Source organism: Centroberyx affinis, unplaced genomic scaffold, assembly GCF_046629955.1.
Source record: "Centroberyx affinis isolate AG114_WGS23_722 - 3 ecotype Tasmania unplaced genomic scaffold, CSIRO-AGI_Caff_v1 ptg000748l_1, whole genome shotgun sequence".
NCBI lineage: Eukaryota > Metazoa > Chordata > Actinopteri > Beryciformes > Berycidae > Centroberyx > Centroberyx affinis.
In genome coordinates, this window is record NW_027279361.1 from 260,804 (window position 1) to 274,911 (window position 14,108).

At 42.2% G+C, this 14,108-nt stretch overlaps 1 protein-coding gene across 1 annotated transcript in view; it reads right to left on the reverse strand.

Moving 5' to 3' along the window:
- LOC139644517 (ras-related protein Rab-26-like) overlaps positions 1-14,007 on the reverse strand; it is a 59,646-nt gene extending 45,639 nt beyond the window's left edge. The window contains exons 1-2 of the mRNA XM_071519890.1: positions 13,819-14,007; positions 10,792-10,902 (exon numbers count right to left, since the gene is read on the reverse strand). Coding sequence (XP_071375991.1) covers positions 10,792-10,902; positions 13,819-14,007 — 300 coding nt within the window. The remainder of the gene's footprint in view (positions 1-10,791; positions 10,903-13,818) is intronic.
- Between the last annotated feature and the right edge of the window lie 101 nt (positions 14,008-14,108).

Here is a 14,108-nt window from a genome sequence, read left to right on the forward strand (position 1 = left end):
CAAGCGAAATGACGGGGGAAGAAGAGGAATCAAGAAGGAGAGGAAGTTTTCAGTGACGAAGACTTAATCAGCCTATATAGTCACATATAATACAAACATACAAACATACATTAGTCACAGCCTGTCTTTGTGTGATGGGGCCCCTTATCATCCTCTCACACACCAGAGCTGCCTCTCTTCCTGCTGTCTTTTCACCTCTTTTTGTTGCTTGCTCGTTCCCTCCATAATGTGAACAGACAGAAAGACAGATGGACTCATGTCTGCAGATAGTCATAGGTGTCTGCATGCTTTAAGACCTTCTAAATGCTACCTGGAATTGAATTTACAACCAGTTTTAGTGCCAGAATTAAGGAACAAACCAGCCTATTTGTGACTGAACATAGCTAATCAAAGCTCTGAATCTACTAATAACCCTGTTCTCGATTAAGTGGACATGCGGCACAAAAAAAGACCTTTAATTACTGTAATTAAGACATTTTAATACTATTTTATGCCTTAAATCTTTTTTCAAGGACCAGCGGACACCCTGTCATATGCAGAGATATACGCACACACACCGACACAAAATGTACAGTCACACATCCTCCGCTTCCATGCCCTCTGCGTCAGACACATTGATGTCCTACAGTATCAATAAAGCGATGAATCATCTGCCTTTTATCAATACTGGGAGGGACTCAAAGGCACAAGCACACAAATATCTCCTCCAAACACATGGGTGAGGGTGAATATACAGTTTAACTCATAGCCACAGCCTCAACCTCCCTACCTCTGACTGTGATTAACTCTTCACTGATTAAGTCTATTATGTCAACTTGTGTTTCTTTAGAAAAAATAAAATAAAAAAAACAAAGCAATCAACTGCTTGTTTGTTAAAGACAATATTTAACAGTCGGTGTTTCACAATAGGTTGGAGCGAAAATTTAATCAAAAGAATACAAATGGACATCCTTACCCGACTGCATCTACTTTGAGAGTAGCTGTGATTATGTGATGACTAACATTCACTTGTTGCATGAGTCACTCCCTCAATGTTGTCTGGAGATGATGACTTCATGTTGCACTGGGCAAAGAGCTTTTTCATAACACTTACAGCGCAATATCTCAAACAACAACAACAATTATTTGTATGCATAGAAGTCAGAAGTGGGTGAACACACACACACACACACACACACACACACACACACACACTCAAAGTCTTTTCCAGTCAGAGCTGAAAGACAAAGGAAAAGTGATTCACACCATGCTTGTCTTCATTTAATCTCTTATTTCAGAGCGCTATCACTGTAGGGACGGACCAGCTCATGAGTCAGTGGTGCACAGCATGCACTCTGCAATGCATGATGGGTCACACAGTGTGCGTGTGTCTTGCTTCCACACATGAACACACTTCATTTCCCCCAAGCACTTAGCAGTATGTACTGAGTTATCAACCTGTTTCTCCCTCACAGCTTTTTTTTTCTTTTCTTCACTATACTTTATGCAGCGGAGCAAACAATTGCCAAGCTAAAATGAGAAATTGCCCATGTTAATATACACACCACCTGCATCTCAAAACATGGTCACCAGTAGCCTGTGCCAGTTTCGTGAAAGTTATTTGCCAATGGTGATGTAAGAAGAGAGATGGTTAACATTGTCTAGCTACAGTCAGCAGAGAGAGAGACAGAGAGGGAGAGACACACACAGAGAGAGAGAGAGAGAGAGAGAGAGAGAGAGAGAGAGATAGAGAGAGAGAGAGAGACATGTGGATCTCCTCTGGCTCATTAACAGTTGCCACTTCAGGCAAGTGATGTTATCAGTGTGTGTTTGTATACTGAGTGTATGTGTGTGTGTGTGTGTGTGTGTGTGTGTGTGTGTGTGTCAGTGAGAGTCAGTGTGCCAGTGAACGTGTGACTAACAAAGGAAACTACAGCAGTATCTCATGCTATGATTTAACACGAGCGGTGCATAATTGGAAATCGACCGCCATCCCCGCATCAATATTGTAGGATGGAGAGATCCACAATTCAATAGATACTTCTCTAATATTTCATGTCCAGCCATACCACAAACATACTCTCTCTCTCTCTCTCTCACACACACACACACACACAGACATACACACAGATAGAGAGAGAAACAGAGAAAATAGAAAAATACAAAATCACACCCACAAGAAGCAACATAAACACGCTGATGCTCACACACAAACCCAATACACACACATACACAATGATTCTTGCTAAAGCTCTAGCCAACTCTTTTTTCCCAATGTGTTTTCCCATGGATGATGAGGTATTGTGCACAATACCTCATCATCCCCCTAGAAAGGCTATTAAACTGAGGTATTGTCTCTTTCCCTTTCTCGTTCTTGGCCCAGGCTGAGCTCAGCTGAGATCAGGGAATTGATTATGGAACACATTTGCAGCCCATTTAGCCACTGAGCTGTTATCAATGTTATTGACCACACAACGAGGGGCTCGGTCTTCCAGTGCTGCCATGAAACACTGTGTGGTGGAGCTTGACTAAACCACAACAACACAACCTTGATGACAAATCACATGTCTGGGTTCAATGATTGGCTAAGCATTACGCGGTCAGAGGTCAGATAAGAAATCAATATTTACATCTTCAATTTTTGTAGCTATGATGATGAAGATATACAATCTCGGAACACAGTTACAGCGTCAAATGTAGAGATTAGCATTTTTCTTTGGTGTAAGCTTTAGCTCTCTTGACAGTTGTTTAAAGTGATAATCTGCAAAGTTCTTGTTCTTGTTGTATGTCCAACATACTGTAATAGTAGAGACATTCAGTGTAGACTGTGGCTGCGTGGATTTCTTCTACCTTCTAATATTTATTCCAAACAAACCTCTCTTTCTACTTCTGTGAACATAAAACCCATCAGTTCTTGTGCAGCCGAGGATTTTTCCCTCGAAAGAAAGACCTCCTAGGTGTTTACCACAGCATGTAAAAGCTTTCATGAACTCGATGTAGGTTGAATTACTATTGTGTGGTAGAAAACAGGCATTTATTTATTTGAAAAAGTCAAATACAATGTCCAGTGGAGAATACATATTAACTCCACTGTGTACAGACCTGCTCTGTCCTCCCTTAAAGAGGGAAGACTGGATATCTATCTTGCCCTCTAATCCCTGTCTCACAGCTCACAACTAGGCTACAATCTAAGAGACCTTGTTACCTTATTCTAAATACAGACATCCTTTCAATATATGGAGTCTGGAGTCTTCATTATAATGTGATATATGCAGGGATACACTCAACTCCTCATTATACTGTTGAAGACATGTAGCATGTGTGATAATTCTGTATATGTGTGTCTCGGTGTGTTTCCCCTTTGCCAGTTTCACAGTCTGCTACTCAAAGTATTAGGCCAACATTTACAGCTGATTCCTCCCCTCCGTTGCTTGGTTAATGAGACCCTTCCTGCCACTTCTCTCTTTAGCTGCTGCCTTTGGTCTCTTCTCCTCATCCTCCGCACTCAACACACGCATACTTATTCCCTTCTTAATGCACACACACACACACACACCACCTCGTGTCAAGAAAAGCTTCTGCGTTGCCTGCATAATCAGACCAGACATATTTGAATTATTCAACAGCTTATAATGTTCATAAATAGATAAATGGAAAAATGATAGATGGCTGTATTGGGCAGTAATTCACCCAAGACAATGAAGGACATTTGACACAATGATAGAATCTGTGGCTACTGTTTTAGCGTTAGTGTAGAAATACATTTTGATGCATGCCTCATTATGGTATAAAAATACAAATCCCTTTCTCTGTGGTAAAGGGAAATCAGTCTTTGGCTGGCTCCCTGGGGCTCTGTGATTAGCATGTTGCCCATGTAGCCCGGCCAGGGCAGAGGAGGGCGAAGTGGTGCACAGTGATGGAGTTAAGGCCTTTCAAAGTTAGAAATTTCGACCTTTAATTGTAGTGCCTTTTACAGGCCAATCAGTCTAATGTTTTTAAATGGCAGAACACAATGCCAAAAAGTGATTTCTGGTATTATGTTTGAGTTAAATAATTTGACTTTTAATTATATCGCCCTCATTAGGCCAATCAGTGTAATTTGTAAGTTATTAAGTTAGATTTTCAAAGTTAGAAGGTGCATCATCTCTCCAAGTATCGTCAAGAGATGTTAGACGGACGGACACAGCCTGATACAGTTAGGGCAGATTTGCTGGGTCCTAACTTCATGAAAAAGTGAAGTCACACAAGGTAAATCATCAAGTTTCTATTTGTTGACACTGACAGAGGTAATCCTAAATAGGATAGATAACCTGCTCTCAGAGTCTCTCTCAGCCTCAGGGATAAAACTGTGTGACTGCAGCTTCTAGAAGCCAGTGTTAATCATACAAATGTTGGGGCAGGTCTTCTGTTTGAACTAGATTTCAATTACCCAAATACACCTGTGTAGACTACCATCAATAATCGCATGGCCTCAGTTGCCTCATTCTTCCTTCCTACACTGTATCTGCCTCTCAGCACTCTCAGGGAGCCTTAAGCAAATTATATGTATGAATTATATATATGTATCTAATTGGATATGATTTTACATAAATTTGATAAGGCAAAAGGTACTTGTTAGGAAGGAAAAACAGCCTCAGAACAGAAATGAAAGATACGACAAGATGTGACAAGGAGATGGAGATGTTGTAACAAAAAAATAATTTCAACTAATGTAATCACTGTATCAGTCAGGTGCGATTCTGCTCTGTAACAGATTCAAGGTGAACAAAATTTATGATTCCTGCTTTACTGCCCTGAAAACAACAACAACAACAACAACAACAACAAACCTCACCCCAGCTCTAATCTGATATGTGAGACAATTAGCAGGTTTCTCTCAGATTGGCCCAGTCACCCGCATTCAGTGACGTAACACTGACTCATGCCCTTCCATTGTAGCTGTAGCTCACTGAGACGCCTTCTGTAGTGTAAGAGTGCAAAGCTAAATCACTACGATAAAGATCCTGTACAATATGGATGATGAACAGGGTGAGATGTATTAGTGGGCCAGCTCTGATCCTTGTCTCTTAAACCTGTCAGGGACACTTTATGAGCCGCTGCTAGATAAAATGCTCCAAGTAAATCAACTGCGAGGGGAAGCGTTGTTGAAGTTTCATCTATTCTGGGCTGCATGTGGTCAGTTGGTGGATGAGTCCATGCCCACCATATGAGATGTGAAGGTAGGGGATAAATTATGGGATCTGTGACCAGTTCATGGGGAAAAATTTAATATTGCTGGACACATGCCGATACCGGTTGAGCTATTGCACATTATGTTCATGCAGGCAGGGGGAAGGGGAGGAATGGCCACTGAGGTGGTCATGCATCTCAATCAGACTTGGGGATGGAGTGTCAGTCTGGCACACACACACCCACACCCACACCGACACACACAGACACACACTCGGTCAAGCACCACACACAAGCTAGACTACAGAATGGCAGAGAAAAGCAAAGTTTTTTTCCCCTGCTTGAATGCACCAATGCAGGCAGGTTGAGCAGTAAACAACATTAGTTTGAGACATTGTCACAATAAAAGAGTGGACAGCAGCAGCAGCAGTAAAAGTCAACCTCTTGACATTCCCGTGAAAACCTGAACAGAGGCAACAAGCCAGCCAGTGGAATAGTAATCAGTGGAACTCAGTGTGCCATGTTACACAAATACATTAAAAAAAGCTGCTGAAAATGGGATGGAAGACACAAATGATGGATTTTAATCAGTTTTTTGAGAGCGTTTCAATTCCTCTCTCTGGTCCAAAGCTGAAAAAGTCAAAAGTCATTGATGACCCATCAATGTCAAAGGCATCTTTTGAAACCTGAGTCAAATGGGGAATGTTTATCTTCTCTCAGGGGGCAGAGAGGTGAAATGTCTGGTTGCATAAGGAGCCTGTCACTCGGCACAGTATAACTGACAGCTGGGAGCGGCTCCCTTGTCCCTCACTAGAGGTGAAAAGGGCCGCCCTTCTCCCCACCACTGCATTTACATCAACAGAGGGATTGAGGGATTACTTCTCACCGCTGTGATGAGGTGAGGTAGACTGTAGAGAGCGAGAAGGAAGACAACAGGAGAGGTTGTTTTTCTGACACTCACATCGGAAATGAGAGTAAGGCTTGTCAGAGTAATGTTGTTAATTGGCTTCCTTCAGAACATCTTGGCCTTTCTGCCTCTTGTTCTCTCTCTCCCTCTCTCCCTCTCTCTCTCTCTCGCTCTCTCTCTGTCTCTCTCTCTATGTTCCTCTTTTTTGACTCAAGCTTTTGTGTCCTAATGGGGGTAATTTTGACCCTTTATGGTTGTCATGGGGACAGAATCGCCTCTCAGGTTGACAATATTGTTTTTTTTTTGGTAAACAACATTTGGAACTATTTATGTTTGGTGCTGAAATAAATTCACTAACTCCCCCCACCGATATCTGTGACTGTGGGGTTTGGGTTGGCGTTTTTCTTCAGGGTACGTTTATAAGAATATACAATGCATCACACATTGTTTTAGCAAGAAATATCCATAAAATGCTGAATAGCATGCCAGAGAGAAATTTGACAGGAAAATGTAGCAAACTCAAAATATGATGGATGTGGACAATTACAGTGTGGAAGATTGAAATTGGTCCTTGAGTGTGTGCGCATCCCGTCTGCAGCACATTGAGATGGATAGGTTGAAATGTCAATTATTTGAAGAGTTTGGTAAGTCTATTGATAGACTTGGTAGCCTAATTCACTACAGCTGCACAGGTTCTGAATCTGATCCAGCTAGTGTTGACTGGCATGACTACGTTAGCAATGAAGCAAGTTTCCCTCCATTCAACAGACAGCACCAGGTGGCTGCAGAGAGTTAAGAGTTAAGAAAGTGTCAAGTGCCTGAGCAACAGGAATTGAGAATGAACCCCCGACTCTCTCAGCCACCTTCAGTCGCCTCATAATATAGCCTATCGCTGTTTTGATGCACCTTCTTCAAGGAAAATTAATTATGTATCCAAAGAAGAACAATTATCAAAATTATATTTGTCCCATTGGAGGTGTGGCAAGCAGCCATCTCCTCGTTGGTAGCCTAACTCACTGTCACTGTCTCTCAATAATCACTTTAGTGATTTGACATAATTCCTATTTCATTAATGAATTGAATTCAGTGACTAATTGTCCTGCTTCCCTGCATCAGTCTTTTATCTGTGATAGAGAAATGAATCTTTCGATCCCTGCAGTGCTGGAGCTTCCAAGTGAGACCAGCCGGACGGAGTCCTCTAATAGCCATTTGCTGGTTTCTCCGTAGTCCTCTGTTGCTGCTTCTGATTCCCATGGGACTAAGCCTGTGTTCCACAGTCCATTACCAGGTCCTAAACTGAGGGCATGAACCCAGGATCTCTTGCATGGAGCTGCAGAGAGTATCAGTCAAAAGACAGCTAAGTGACATGGGGTGATTAGATGTGTCAGAGAGAGAGAGAGTAAAGAGAGAAATGGGGACAATAAAGGAGAAAATGTCCTAAGATGGCACACAGTGGTATGTGAACTTTGTGTGTGTGTGCGCGTGTGTTTCCACATGTATGTGTGAGTGCGTGTGTGTATGCGTGTATGTGTGTATGTGTGTGCATGTGTGTGTACGTGTGTTACAAACCATATTTCACTTCTTTTGAGCTACACATGATGTCATCAGCACAAACCATTAAACAGCCGAAGAACACATCAGAGGTCCTTTTTCCTTTGAGCGCAACAGAAAAATTTTCAATAGCAGCAGCAGCGGCAGTGGCGGCGGCAGGAGTCATTTACACCCACCTGCTGCCTTTCACCTACTGTTTATGACCTTCTGATTGAGGCACAAAATCACCAGCGGCTCTCACTGTCACGAGCCAAGCACATCACACACCAGGCAATCAAGCCCAAAGACAAGCTCTGCCCCCTGGCCAATCCCAGTCACCTGCCTCTTACACTGTCGGTTAGCACCTGCATCACCATGGCAACTGATGGACTGGACTTTGCTGTACCACCGTTTGCACGCGTAGGCCTTCTTTATACAAGTTATTTTTTTTACCGTGGCATGGCTCAAGACAGAACTGTGGACCTCAAGAGTCAGTGTGACATCACTCCTCTATGCCTGAGTACTGTGAAACTTCACCAAAATACTTTTGTACAAATCAAGTCTGATTATTTATTGAACAGTATCTAATAAAAAGAAAAAAGGTTGTATTATTAAACTATTAAGTTAATCATTTTCATATGCAAAGGAGTGAGAGACTTCTGGTTCTTCATCTATTCATCTTCACCTTCATCTATTGCATGAACCGCTTCCATGCAGTGATGTATGGCAACAATTAAAAAATGTTCTGATGGTAAGACAACACATTCTCTGGCAATTTATAATAAAGTACATTGTAGTACAAGCAGTGCTTCTATGTATGTGATATGCTAGGTATTTTTGGTTCAGTTGCTAACATTAACCCAGGTAGCCTGATGTCACTGTACTCTCCACACAAAAGATGAAGGCAACTGATTATCTAAGGAGCCAGAGAGCTGAGATCACATTCACATAAAACAATAACTAATTAGGTCTATACTGTATGTCATCATCACCACAGATGTGCCATAGGACTGCACTTTTCGTGTAAAATGAACAGTAATTGCCTGCTATTCATTACGCCAGAATAGAACTGAAAAAGAGATCAGAACAAGGTAAAACCTAAACTGAATAAATGTTATTAGGTTATTTTTTCTTTCCATTTCCTCTTTGAATTTAACCTCCTGTCTTTAGAATTACATGCAATTTGTGTATAGTTGCCGTTCTAATCCTGACTCGCTGTATTTTAAGCCTAACAAGGCGGTGGTGCAGCTCTGTAATCCTGAAAACATGCTGAGACTTAAACAAGATGAGACAACAACAAACAAGAGGAGAGAAAACATAGCCTCTCACTGCGGCTTTGAAGTGGGAATGGATCATATCCCCATATGAGGCAAATTGCCTTGCTTCCCACCACCTAAATAGACTCAGAACTGCCTTTCCTAAAAATACCTAGCATTTCCTGTCTCTCTGTCTCTCACTCCCTCATCCCTCTCTCCTTCTCTCTCCCTCCTCCCTCACCTCCCCCTCTTTGCCCTCCCATAGGAAGACTGATCCTGAGGACCCTCAGGAACCTCAAACTCTCAAACAAACACAAAGGCACAGATGTGTGCACTCGCATTAATGATCCCACAAAATATACTGTGACTACCTTCGGTATTTTACATATACTGTATGTATACACATACATGCTGTGTGCGTGTGTGTGTGTGTGTGTGTGTGTGTGTGTGTGTGTGGGTGTGGGTATGACTTAAGTCACTTTCAGGGACACACACCAGACTTAAGACCGTTGATTGGGGACAGATTTTTGGGTCAGTGGTTAAGGTTAGGGTTAGGTTAAGGTTAGGGTAAGGGTTAGGCTTAGGCAAGTAGTGGTTATGGTTAGGGTTATGGTTAAGTCTCCAGGAAATGAATGTAAGTCTATGTAAATACTCCAAAAGTGACATAAGTAAGTGTGTGTGTGTGTGTGTGTGTGTGTGTGTGTGTGTGTGTGTGTATGATAATTTTGAACATCATGAATAGCATGCAAACTATTAAAAACTATTGTTCAAAGTAATGACACGGATATGTGAAATAAAACTATAAGGAAGGATCCTTGTAAGTTGGATAAGTCTACTTCACACCAGTGTAAAAAACAGAACCATTTAACAAGAAACCATGCAGAAGAGAAAGGGCGCTTTGAGGGTGATGATGAAATCATTCATGTCACACAGCGCAGTGCCATACAGCAATTAAATAATAAGTCAATATGACAAAAAAGCAGACTAAGCAGTAAACTTTATGAGTTTTGTACTTTTTCCTCCATTACTAATAAATGTAGCAGACAGAGATAGCTGGAGAAAAACTGTATCTCTGCTTTGCTTGGATAGGCCTAACTGTACATTGTTACTAAAGATACAGCGTTATAAGTACCATTACATAAGTAAATAAATCAACTGCCCATCCACCCACACACTCATCTACCCACACACACACACACACACACGCACACACAGGGCCAGCCCATGCCAGCCCTTGGTAAAAAAGAAAAATGCTGCATGATTCACGTGATAATGACCAAGGTTTAGAATGGCGTTAACATTAGATAGCATTTTAAAACTGGTTGGTTTACCTTGATGGAATTAATTTATGTACATTTGCACATTTTATAGGCATACAATATCCATAATAAAAAAATACATTAATAAATAAGTAGCTGCTATGTTAATCACTCAGTGCTGTTACTGGAGGTGCTGGCGACAGGTAGTTGCCTATTTCTGCTGCCCTGGGCCCTAGTGTCACCCTAGGCGGTCTCCTAACTCTGCCTAATAGATGGGCAGGCTGCACACACACCCCAGTGGGCCCATCAGAAAAAGATGACCAAGTTCTTTCCTAAAGGTGTCCCTAGTTTCCCTTGTCATGGTCCCATATGGGACCGTGAAACTGGCACATGAGAGCCATGGTTATCCACTAGGGAGTCTTCCAAAACGAAAGCATGTCAAACTAATTTAAGAAATCAATATTCCATCTTATGAGACCTGTAACACATGAAATACTCATAGCTCTGGGGCGTATAAAGACATTGAATAGCTTTGCTCAAAAAATCCTATTGCAGCTTACGATAGATATGGCCCCATTTTGCACACAAGTGTGTGTGCATGTGCATGTGAGGGGCTTGTATGTGCATGTATTTGTGTGTGTGTGTACATGTATGAGCCTGTGTGTTTTTGGGTCCAATAATTTAAACTCACCCTAAAGTCGATGCCCACAGTGGAGATGAAGCTCCCAGCCAGGAATGCTCCATCTTTGAAACGGACCAGTAGGCAGGTCTTCCCCACACCGGAGTCTCCAACCAGCATCACCTGCACAGCAAAGCCAGAGGGAAAAACTCAGTCAGCTAGAGCAGCCAAAATAAGCATATTCCCCTTATTCAAGTCCAGACACTCTGACTGGTCGATAAAGGTAAATGTCAGATAGACAAACCTGGAATAATAAGCAAAGAAACATAAGAACACAAGAGAGCAAGAGGAAACTAGTTAAACTTGACTGAGCAGCAGCTGATCATATGTTTGGTTTGATATCAATATCTGATTGTTTTAAACTCATTAAAACCAGATCATTTGGATCATTTAAACTGAATTAGTCCTCGTATTTTGGTGCCTGGCCAGTGAAGATCATGTGTGTACGACTGGCATCTGGCCTTCTGGACACAAGTGGTTGTCCTTAGATCCTGCATTTGTGTGTGTGTGTGTGTGTGTGTGTGTGTCTGTGTGTGTGTGTGTGTGTGTGTGTGTGTGTGTGCATGCATCCAACCACTGCATGGTCCTGCGTATGTGCATGCATGCATGTGTATGCACATATGCCACATGCCACAGACTTGCATGTGTTTGACTCCTGCTGAACAGACAGTTGTGCATTCCTCTTTTTATTCCGAGCTGTGATGAAGTTAAAGGTTTGATGTGATTAGTGTTATCAGGTTAACTGAGGGACTGTGGGCCCTGGACCATGGAAATCAGAAGTGCCTCTCGGGAGGAGAGAGGGAGGGGGTGATGAAAGAGAGAGGAAGAGGAATGGAGGGATATGACAGACTGTGGCAGAGGAGGTAATATCTCTTGAGGCCTCACCATCTCCTCCCCTTTGCTCCCTCTTTTTCCATTGAATATTTCTTTTCATCGCTCTTCACCACTTTGTCTTCTCCCCACAATTTATTCTCTTCTATTTTTTCTCTTCTTTTCTCTTCTCTTCTCTTCTCTTCTCTTCCTCCGCCCTCCCTCTGCCCCTATCCTTCAACCAGCTCTACATCATCCAAATGGGAGTTAACAGTGGACAGGAAGTACCTGGTCTGTCGCTGTTAATCATAGCGCCTGCCTTTAGGTGTGTGTAAGTGAAATACAGACATTGCCTCAATGTAGAACATCAGTGATAAAACAGATACTACCCAGCCTAGTCACAATTCTCATTAAATGGTCAAATCCAGCATAATGCTCTACAAATCACATGTTTTGCATGTCTCTCTACACCATCAGAAATAGGGGCAGGAGGTCCATTACAAGTGTGCCCAAAGGTGCATATTTGTATTAGATTTCTTTGAAATTGAAAGTACGCTTTTGTCACTTAAACGTACAAAATGGCCTGTCACTGGGGTGGTGCCCCTGAAGGGACACACCTGTACCTTTTCAAAGGGTTCATTCTTGTACCAAAGCATCAAGTAAAATTTTTGACACTCGGGGTACATACTTGTTTCTTTAGAGGGGAAGACAACAAGGGTACAAATATGGAGCATAAGGATACGATATTTGTACCCTCATAGTGTACATCCCCAGCGATAAGCAGTTGTACGCTTTTTGGTACTTTCCAGTACTTTGTTTTGTGAGAGTGTAGGGGTCTGGGAACATGTAGTGGTTTCTGATAACGATGGGTGCCACAGCACAGTCCTCTAAGGACAAAAGAGAGACAAACAATTTGAGGTGGGATTGAGTTCTGCAACCTGTCAAACATTACAACTAGACCCAAATACATAGAGCAGGCCATTCTAACTTCAGATACATAACCTTGAAAGAATAGTGAATATTTTGGGCTTCTGTCTTAACAGGTAGGCTATATGCCACTTGTCACATCATAACAAGATAGAGTATGAAGTGTCACTGAAGGAACAATCAATTAAATTGTTCTGTGAAACGAGCAAGCCATCATCCAGTCATATCAAACAGCTGCTTCAAAAACATACTGTACGTGGCACAGGTCTCTTGAAGCTATGTTGGGAGTACACAGGGAAGATCAGTGTGTGTGTGTGTGTGTGCTGTGGTAAAAGCTTTAAGGCCCTGGGGGAAACGACAGAGAGAAAGACAGCAAGAGAGAGAGAGAGAGAGAGAGAGAGAGAGAGAGAGAGAGAGAGAGAGAGACTATACCGGCCATCATCAATCGACCCTGTACATTGTGCATCTACCCTGCAAGTCCCCAAGCATTTAAAGTGTCCACCACATCAGACAGATAAGGCAAACTGTCCAATATGCAACTATTGGGGACGGACAGCTGAGTTAGTTCATGCAAACTTGGACGAGCGCAAGGCAAATGTACAATCCAAAAAAGCGCTGAAATTTCAAAATGCCTATTCAAACCATTGTAAGCACTATGAAGAAACAATCGCAATATCTTGCAATGAGCAAAACGTGCTTTGGACCAGTTTCACGGCACTAGCAAACGGTTTGTTTTGGTTTTGTGTGTGTGTGTGTGTGTGTGTGTGTGTGTGTGCACCTTTCCAGGTTGCATAGGAGTTTATCGATCCTCTCTATTGACACAGCTGGTGTCAGGGGCTTACTGCTGTTTAATGAATAAAAGGTTCTTGTAAAACGTCGTGCAATGAAAGCTGAACAGCACAACATTGGCAAAGGTTAAAGTAGACTAACCCATACAGGTTTTCTTTTTCTCTGCCGTTGTCTTTCATTATTGGCCAAAACAAAAATCACTAGCCTATAATGTTCCTGTAATATTCCTATAGAGACTTAGTGTGTATGTCTGATGCTCAGTAGTGAGTTTATAATGACCTTTACGGTATTTTTTTTTTTAATATCTCCTATGGTAACATTATTCTACACTATAGCCTACATCACCTTTAATATCCCCATAGGGACGTATAGTGTTTCTGTGATAGGCTATTTGTATTCTAAAATGAAATGACTGAAGTTCTTTGCTGTGCGGGAACGTAGCCTACTTTTATGTAAGTTTAGTTTGTTATGTTAGTGAATCCATACAGGTGTGTTTACGACCGTTCAGTTTACCTTGAAAGCGATGTCGTAAAACTCGCTGCTGTTGCTGATGGAGGGTCTGCTGGGATGGACCACACCGTTCCCTTGAACAATGCTGCCCGGGCTGCTCTTCACCGCCTTCCCGTTCCCTTTGCCGGTGGGGCTGCCTGCCGTCGGGCTACTGGTGGCAGCTTTGCCTTTCACCGCCTTCTTACGAGACATTTCTCACTCAGTTGCAACAGATCTCACCAATATCTCAATCAATCTTAAAGCAACAATCTTGTCTAAATCTGCACAAGGTAGGCCCGAAAAGTTGCAGCGGC